Raw genomic sequence first — 9,298 nt, 5'->3', positions numbered from 1 at the left:
AGCTCGTATTCTCGTTGGAAGCTCCCTAACACCTCGTCCTTAGCGATTTATTTTTGGCTAAGGGTGTCTAATAACGTTTTATACGATATTTATGCAGAATATGACGATATTGGAAGGATTTACTCAACACAGAGGAGGAGAGTGAGGTGTGATAAGCAAAATAAATCGCTTAGGAAGAGGTGTTAGGGACAAGGAAACATACCAAGCCTCTCTCAGCCAAGGAATATTAGCCAGCAGAGGAAAGTGTGACGCAGAAAGTATGAAAACAGTGGACTAACTTTTGTCTCCTCCTGTACATTTCTTATTCCTTTACACCTATTTTTTTGTGCCACTCTGTTCTATAGTGGTTACAGTGTGAGTGAGTGGCTTCATCTGAGGGAACTGGGTTAATGTTTATTGTGTGCTATTGGGGTGCATTGATGTGGTTCATGCATAGAGTGAGTTAAGTGATCTGGGTTTCTCTCTCTCTCTCTCTCTCTCTCTCTCTCTCTCTCTCTCTCTCTCTCTCTCTCTCTCTCTCTCTCTCTCACCCCTCCCCCTCAAACACCCCTCCCCTGATCTTCACCACATACACCACATAAATAGCCATAAACACCACATCCAGAGTCAGCCCCAGGATCAGACCCCCCCGGTTGATCCTCTCGGGGGGCACTGGCTTCCGGGGGGGTTTGGGGGTCCACGCGCCCCCTCCCCCAGGTTTCCCCTCCCCCGCAGCCCCCACTTTCTGCCCCTCCAGTAGTCCTTTCTTCACGAGGGTGGCTGAAGAGGTGGTCACACGGACGATTGATAGAGATTCCTGGAAATGAGAGATGGTTTTAGCAGTAGTAGTAGTAGCATTGATAATAATAATAATAATAATAATAATAATAATAATAATAATAATGATAAAAATAATAATAATGCTGTGAGGATGACAAGGAGCAATTTATATTTCCACGGTGTCCAGCGTTCATGCACACTTTTGCACACCTCTTTCATCTCGTTACACCCCTCTACACACCCCTACACCTCCCTACACCCCCTCTGCGCACCTCTACCTTGTGGATGGCCCTGTAGACAGCTGTGTGCACGACGGAGACGAGGAACAAGCGAGCTATGGTGTAGGAAAGCCACACGTCATACATTTCTCCACCTCTTTCCACCCATTCTACAACCTCTACACATTCTCTACACACCCCTACACCCCCTCTACACACCTCTACCCTGTGGATGGCCCTGTAGACAGCTGTGTGCACGACAGAGACGAGGAACATACGGGCGATGGTGTAGAAGAACCACACTTCGATGGCCTTTGAGCTGGCGGACTCAGGGAGGGTGGCGCTGGCCTGTAGAGGAAGCGAGAGGAGTTGAGGAAACAGTGAAGATTTTTATTTTCTATCTATCTGTCTGTCTATCTTCAACGCTTCTATCTGTCTCTATCTGTTTGTCTATCTATATATCTTTTTATCTATTCATATCCTCACCTGTGCCAGTAGTGAAGCCAGGACGATAAGGCATGATAAGGTGACCATGACCCTATCCGAGGCAGCGTCCACAGGGTAGGCCAGTGTGAGCGTGCCTATGACCAGCAGTATGAGGCACGGCAAGTATGAGGTTAGCATGTAGGACCCAAACCATCTCTCCAGCAGGAACCTTACCACCACCTGAAATTAGAGGGAGTGAGGTAGCTCTAATATTTCACGAGGTAGGCTAGTGTGAGGGTGCCCATGACTAGTAGCATGAGGCACGACAAGTATGAGGTCAGCATGTAGGACCCAAACCATCTCTCCAGCAGGAACCTTACCACCACCTGAAATTAGAGAGAGTGAGACAGCTTTAATATCTCTAGTTTGCTTTCAGGACCCCAACATTACCTGATATAGAGATAGAATTTCCCGAACTATCTCTCTCTAACAGGATCTTTATCAACACCTTAAGTATAGAGATAAGAGAGATAGTGAGGCAGGTTTAGCTCCAACTCATGTGCCTCTCCTTATAAAAAAAAATCGTCTCCTTTAGCCCACGGGTCCCTCCTTACTTGCAAAAAAATCGTCTGGGGTTGGGCAGAATTAAATATAAACCCCCTCCTCGTGCTGAAAGGGTTAGGTAATTAAATCGCTGATGAGGAGATGCCAGACAGCCTCCTAATTAACCTGACAATTATGGTCCCTACCTTAAATCGCGAAGTGGAATGTAAACACCAAATTAATGCCTTTTTTTTTTTTTAACGTCTGTGGCTATAAGGTATAATTAGCCTGCATCCCACATTCTAGAGTGCAGTTAGCTATAATATGGGAAAGCTGAACACATTCTATCTGACTCCCTTGCTTCAGAAATTATCATAGGAAATAGGGACCTTGCATTCTACTCTGCAGTTTAATGGTTCAGTGTACGATCATACGCCTAACACTGCAGGCGCCGTACAGAGCTGGGACAGGCCTTTGGGAATCTATTCTTTTTCCGTCCCCGAAGGTGTTTTAAATATCATAAATCGGAGGGTAGCTTTCTCCTTCGCGTACTCAGTTTTAAGTCCTTACCTTGGTGTCGGATATCAGTCTCAGCTGCACATTGGAGGCGCCGTACAGAGCGGGTTGTGGCAGGTTATATTCGATGACCAGATTCTCGGGGTCCCAGATGGTGTCCCCCCCAGCCCCGAGGGTGAGGGTGAAGCCGCACTGCTGCACGTCGAACGGGTACAGGGTCAGGTCGTACTCACAGGTCACAGTCAGGTCAAGAATCAGCTGTAGTTGGAGCTTCACCTGACTGCCGTCTTGCTTCAGAGCTGAGGGGGTGCAAAGAAGTTATAGATCTAGAGATACACAGACAAAGACACCTTACTGTCCTTGATGGGCCATTTATCAGTAGTACGGGCATAGACTGTACAGAGAAAGAGTTAACAGCAGCACCTTGCAAGCCTAGAATGACTCAAGGAAATTGTATAAGGAATTTCTAAACTCTTCTTAAGCTGAACTAACGAATCATAAGACGCTGAGAATTATGTTACTATGCATCTTTTTCCTAGGTTTCCATTTATTTAGCCTGAAAACGGTATCACAGCATCGTCTTTTAGTTCAAGGTAAAATCCTCCGAAATGACGCTCAGTTTGTGTCAAGCAATCACTATAAAGGAATAAACCTCGAAATCGCTGCCTACAAAATACCTGACAAAGATCTGTAACCACTATTAGCTCGAGTGATGGCTAGGTTTAGCCAGATTGAAGGATTGATATGACTAGTAACCAAGGAGACTCATTTCTACCACATAACTAAGGCTCAGAGAATCTCCTACAACCACGACTTAAAATTCAGGGTATAGGAGTTACCCAGTTCCCTCAGGTGAGAACAAACGGACAATACTCTCTCTCAACTCACCCATCTAGCCCCTCACCTCTGGAACTATTCACCACGGCAGGATGGCCCCTAGACGAGGACTCAGCGTAAAGGAACCTCATATCGTTGATGCCCTTCTGCAGGTTCACGTTGTCTTCATACTTGGCCTCCACGAAGACGATGCTGGGCTGCCAAATTCGCCCCAGAGCCTCGTCCAACCTCGTCTTCGTGGCCATGTTGGTGAAGGTCAGGCGGTCGTCTATCCAGTACAGATCCACGTTGACGGAGATGCCCAGCTGGTTTTCCTTCATCTGGGGGAGAGAGATGGAAGAGGAATGGAGGGACGGAGAGGGAAGAGAGGAAAGCTTAAATAGAAGGAGTGGGAGCAGCCAAGAAAGAAAAGACGTTGAGATGCCTACCTGGTTTTCCTTCATCTGAGGGAGAGATAATGATGGAGAGATGTATATGGAGGAAAGGGTGAAATTGGAGGTCTAATAGAGAGAGAGACAGACAGACAGAGAAAGAGAGACGTGGAGGAAAGATAGAGACAACCCCCCATACTTACATTAATATCGTGAATGTCGCTAATCTCAACCTGGATACCAACGGGTGTGCTGTTGGTGGGGGGAAGGAAGGACCTGTACGTGGCCGGGGGAGGCTGAAGGTAATAGCAGTCGTCTTCGTCAGAGGCGTCGCTACAATCCGGCCACTTATCACACCTCTTCTCCAGCTCCAGACAGTCGCCGTTGCTGCAGGTGTACTCGTCCTTCAGGCAGGTGCTGAGCGTCATGAAGTAGCTGTCGTCTGCTTGGAGTCGCCAGGAGCGCAGACCAAGGATGTCCGTGATCTCTCGCCCTGCCCGCGTCCCCAAAACTCCCCCCACCAGGTTGCGGATCACGTAGGTGTTGTTCTCGTGGGCCAGGGAGTAGCCTTGGTCACTCAGGAGTAGGTAGTTTTCGCCGACGTCGCCGTAGAAAAGCTGTACCTCCTCATCTGAGTGTAGGAGGTAGACGGTCTTCTCCCTCATGACGTAGCAGACGAAATCCCTGGCCCAGGAGTCGCAAGGGCCACTCATGGGTAAAGTGCCACCGTAGCGGAGGTCCTGAGCCACACACAAATCCACATTCACCCCGAGAGCCGTTTTGTTAGTCGAGTTGCTGAGCCAGAAATACATCTCGCTCTTCCCACTGTACTCCGGGAGGATGTCCACCATGGAAATCAGGTCCACGAAGCTCTGAGGTGAGGGAAGGTTGCCGCCCAGCTTGTCACAGAGGGCTTCGGCTTCGTCGTGCTTGGTGTAGGCTGGGTAGGTGAGGACGTGGAAGTCGTTTATCCGACAAAGACTCTCAATCGGGATTCTCCTCAACACCGACTCCTCTGTCTTGTAAACCACCTCCAACTGCTTCTGTTTACCTGTCCGGTTCCCTCTCTCCTGCCTGCACACTTTCATTTCCTCCATCTCCTCCAGGGTCAGGATCCTCTCATAGGCCCTCAGATTCGCCATCCTCCCGACGGGGGAATCCAGTGGAGACTCCAGGGACCCCAGGACAATCAGGGGGACCTCGGTGAAATTGTAACCCGACAGTTTGGCCGCCTGGGAGATCAGCTCCTGGATCGCCTTCTGGTTCCTCTTCCTCCGCGCCTCATAGTTCGAGCCATTGATGGAGTAGGGGAGGCCAGGGAAGGAGCGGCCCCCCAGCAGAAGCTTGACGCCGTCCGTGGGGTGCCGCAGGATGCAAAGCTGGTGCCACTCGCGAGGGCTTAGATTCAGCTCCTCCACGTCGATCTTGTGAGATTCCGTCCTCACTGATATCATTGTGGCTGATCCTGTAGGAGAAATAATCGTAGTGGAAATATGACTTGTAGCATATTCCCTTTCCACCTTTCCTAAATTTTGGACGCGTCAGTTTTCATATGATTTTTTTCTAATATTTGAAATTATATTTATATAGATACGATGCGACTTTCACCCTTAGCTGAAGCAGAAACACACACACACACACACACACACACACACACACACACATTACATATCCCCCATTCACCCTTCTGGCCATAGCAACTTCAGCAGGCAGTCCACCAGAACTACTACAACAACAGCTACTACTACTATTACTACAGCTACTACTACTATTACAGCAACAACAACAACTACTACTACTAGTACTACTACTACTACTACAACCCACTAGTAACAAAGATGACGACAGGGCCATGGAAGTATGAGATAATCCTTGCCGTGGCCGTCTTGAGCGCCGCCTTCACCCAGACGCACAAACTGAGGGGCTGCCGCAGGAGGGTGGCCGGCTGGAAGGGAGTGGTGGAGCTGCCTGGATCCGAAGCTGCCTCTCGTCTTCCGCGCACCACCGCCCCACCTATCTGCCCGAGCGGAAATACCAACTCGCTCACTTCCTCCCCTGATGAGTGAAAAAATAATCAATGAAAAAGAGTTGTGATAAGTTTGGTAATAATGAAAATAGAAAAATGAAGAGATAGATAATAGACAGTAAATAGATAGAATAGATAATAGATAGATAGGGTGAAATTCGTAATCATCAGCAGCATTTTCATCATTTTTCCAAAGTCATTTTTTCCCCACCGAAAGACTGGATGAGATAAAGTAAAAAGCCAATGAATATATAAGTAGATGAAGAAGAAAAGGAAGAAGAAAATGATGATGATGATGATGAAGATAAACAAAAAGAAACGGGGAAAGTATTTGTTATTATTATTATTATTATTATTATTATTATTATTATTATTATTATTATTATTATTATTATTATTACCACCGACTAGAGATCGGGTATACCAATTCTCTCTCTCTCTCTCTCTCTCTCTCTCTCTCCACACCTTGACCTAATCAGGGGAAACCAAAGTAACTCATGTTGTGGTTGACATTTTTTTTCAACTTTGGATCTTGGGTGCGTTTCTGAGACCCACTTTAAAGATCGTGTTTCGGGGAGAGAGAGAGAGAGAGAGAGAGAGAGGGGGGAGAGAGAGAGACTGGGCTTTCAGGCTGACGAAATGAATTATACACAAATCGCAGAGGCAAAAGGAAAGGATAGTGCTGCAGAGAAAGGGAGACAGACAGACAGGCAGAGAGAGAGAGAGAAGAAAGGAGAAATGGATTGTGAGGAGGGGTTAGAAAAAATTATTGTAAAATTATTCATATCTTACTAATTCACTTACCATGTACTGCATATGGAAGAGACGATGAGAGGAGGAAGAAAATAAGGAGGCAGAAGAGGGAAGAGGAGAGGAGAGAGGAGGAGAGAGAGGAGCTGGCTGAAGAAGAGGAAGAGGAGGTGGATGACGAAGAAGAAGAAAAAGAGAGGTAGGAGGAAGAGGAAGAAGAGAAGAAAGAGGAGGAAGGGAGAGCTGAGGAGGAGGAAGAAGAGGGGAAGGAGGAGAGGGTTGGCATGAAGGAGGAGGGAGAGGAGGAGGAGGAGGAGGGAGGGGAAGAAGGAAAAAGGGAGATCATTTTATAAGTGAAGGAAGAGGAGGAGAAAGGGGACGGAGAACTAGGAAGGGAGGTGAATAAGATGTTGTGTTTTCCAGTAGGTCTTGGTGTCAATTCCTGCCGTGCCTCTAGTGTCAAGTCCTGCCGTGCTTCTGGTGTCAAGTCCCGCCGTGTTTCTGGTGTCAAATCCTGCCGTGCTTCTGGTGTCAATTCCTTTGATGTCATTTCCTTTGGTGTCATTTCCTCTGGTGTCATTTGCTCTGGTGTCATTTCCTCTGGTGTCATTTCCTTCGGTGTCATTTCCTTTGGTGTCATTTCCTTCGGTGTCATTTCCTTCGGTGTCATTTCCTTTGGTGTCATTTCCTTCGGTGTCATTTCCTTTGGTGTCATTTCCTTTGGTGTCATTTTCTCGGGTGTCATTTCACTTCCACCAGAGACTCTAAAAAACAAACTATTTTCATTTTCCTTCATTTCCACCTCAAAACTTTTCGTATCCTCCTTAACTTCAATACGATAATGTCTTTTCTGTGTTTATCGTTCTTTTTTTTTTATTTCTAAGCACTGTCAGACGGTTTCATTCAGCTGAGGACGCGCTTTGAACTGGAAGGGTTACATAAAGCCTTCATTAAGCCACTGAGCCGGGGGATTGTCTTTATTCCTGTTTTTCTTGCTCTTCCCAGACGATTTTATTCAGCTAGCATAGATTTTTTTTTCGAAATGGCGGGGGCGGTCGGTAAATGACAATATCCTTCTCAAAAATCCCTTCAATATGACAAGTTTTTCCCAAAAGTCGAATAAGATCACAGGCAAAAATGAGAAAAAAAAAAACGAAAAAATCCACCAGTCTCAGAGGAGGGATTTACTCTCTTCCTATGACCCACTCCCAGCTGAACAAAATCGTCTGGCTATAGAATAAACTAGGAGAGACGACGCCAGCTTGAGAGGGTTATGCTGGAGTCTGTGGTGAGAGAGAAGTGGAGGTGGAGGTGTGTAGGGATGGGTGGATTGGTGAGGAGTGAGAGCGTCTTGGTAAGGTCTTGAGGAGTATGGATGAGAGGGGATAAGGAGGTGGGAGGAAGAAGGGAGAGAGGAGGGGAAAGAGAGAGAGAGGGAGATGGAGACAGGGAGGAGGAGGGAGAGAGGGAGTGGAAAGGGGGAGGAGGGAGACAGGGAGAAAGAGGGAGTGGAAAGGGAGAAGGAGTAGAGAGCGGGGAAAGGTGGGGAGTCGGTGTGATTATCAGGGTCCCGAGGAGAGAGAGAGAGACAGACAGACAGACAGACAGACAGACAAACAAAAGACAAGGAAGAGTAAATGGTGCGTAGTTTAGGACCTTTTAATTTATTAACGTATAAATTCCTTTCCTTCAGGCAGGTATGAACGTTATATTGGCATCGACATGATACTATTTGCTTATCAGTTTTTCATTCATTTATTTTCGCTCTTGTATTATTTTGATTATTTCTCCACTAAAAATTTATCTATTGTGTGCTTATTTCTCTTATATGTACAGTGTTAAGATATACAAATTGGAAGTCTATAGGGAGGGGGTGGGGTCATGCAACGGAGGGGCTGGGGTCATGCAAGGGAGGGGGTGGAGTCATGCAACGAAGGGGATGGGGTCATGCAATATTAAAGGATCGGGTCATGCAGCTTGAACTCTTATAAAACTAACCAAGGATATGCAAGAGAGAGAGAGAGAGAGAGAAGAAAATGCAGTGAGGTAATTGAAAATGAAAAATAAATATAAGACGAATTTACTCACCTTCCTCCACGTCCATCTCTAGACAGCAAAACACACCTGTCAATGAAAGTCCTTATTGTGTGACAGACAATTAATGACAGGTGGTTAAGAGACGAGAGACACTGGAGAGAATGTCTGGAGGGAAGGAGGAGAGGAGGGAGGGAAGGCAGGGAGAGAGGGGAAGGAAGGATGGGAGGTTGTGGGTAGAGTCGGTGAGGGGAAGAAATGGAGGGGAGAGAGGTAAGGAGAGAAGGAAGCGAAAGGAAGGACGGAAGGAAGAAGAACAGCAGGGAGAAACAGGGGAAGGGAGAGAGGGGAGGCAGGAAGAAAGAGAAGGGAGGCAGGGAGAAAGGGTAGGAAGGGAGGGAGAAGGGAGAGGAATCGAGTAACCCCTTCAGTACGGTGTAGGTAATAATGTGTGTGTGTGTGTGTGTGTGTGTGTGTGTGTGTGTGTGTGTGTGTGTGTGTGATTAAAGATGTATGTTAATGTCCCCCAATTATATGGGTGTGTGTCAGGGAATAAATATGTACGTAACGTGTGAGATCTGATTAAATATTTACTGTACGTGTGTGTGTGTGTGTGTGTGTGTGTGTGTGTGTGTGTGTGTGTGACAGACAGACAAACAGACAGCGCGAGGAGGAAGGGAGAGAGAGAGGGAGGGAGGGTGTGTGTGTTTGTGTATGTATGTATGTATGCCGGTATGTATGTATGTATTCCTGTACGTACTTCTGTATGTAAATGTTTACCTTCGTCAACATCCCACCAAGGACATTTCCCCGTGACA

At 46.9% G+C, this 9,298-nt stretch overlaps 1 protein-coding gene across 1 annotated transcript; it reads right to left on the bottom strand.

The window, feature by feature from the left end:
* Positions 1 to 526: 526 nt before the first annotated feature.
* LOC145410652 (uncharacterized) lies at positions 527 to 7,176 on the bottom strand. The gene is made up of 8 exons (XM_080280766.1): positions 6,834 to 7,176; positions 5,498 to 5,725; positions 3,874 to 5,135; positions 3,367 to 3,619; positions 2,517 to 2,761; positions 1,464 to 1,643; positions 1,038 to 1,325; positions 527 to 796 (listed from the first exon to the last, which is right to left on the bottom strand). The coding sequence occupies exons 1-8, from the start codon at positions 7,174 to 7,176 to the stop codon at positions 527 to 529; spliced, it is 3,069 nt and encodes a 1,022-aa protein (XP_080136892.1).
* Between the last annotated feature and the right edge of the window lie 2,122 nt (positions 7,177 to 9,298).

The sequence above is a fragment of the Coenobita brevimanus genome, chromosome 86 (genome assembly GCF_032717465.1).
Source record: "Coenobita brevimanus isolate Jiangsu-jjx chromosome 86, ASM3271746v2, whole genome shotgun sequence".
Classification (NCBI taxonomy): Eukaryota; Metazoa; Arthropoda; class Malacostraca; order Decapoda; family Coenobitidae; genus Coenobita; species Coenobita brevimanus.
The sequence above is the reverse complement of the archived record's forward strand: the minus strand, read 5'-3'. Positions and strand labels throughout refer to the sequence as shown.

What these genes read in the sequence shown, in the direction of transcription:
- LOC145410652 (XM_080280766.1), bottom strand. Translation starts at nt 7,176, where the DNA reads ATGACACCAAAGGAAATGACACCAAAGGAAATGACACCGAAGGAAATG. An exon ending in GACTGATATCCGACACCAAG is followed by an intron (nt 1,644 to 2,516) that starts GTAAGGACTTAA and finishes CTCTAATTTCAG; the next exon opens with GTGGTGGTAAGGTTCCTGCT. An exon ending in TCTACAGGGCCATCCACAAG is followed by an intron (nt 797 to 1,037) that starts GTAGAGGTGCGC and finishes TCTCATTTCCAG; the next exon opens with GAATCTCTATCAATCGTCCG.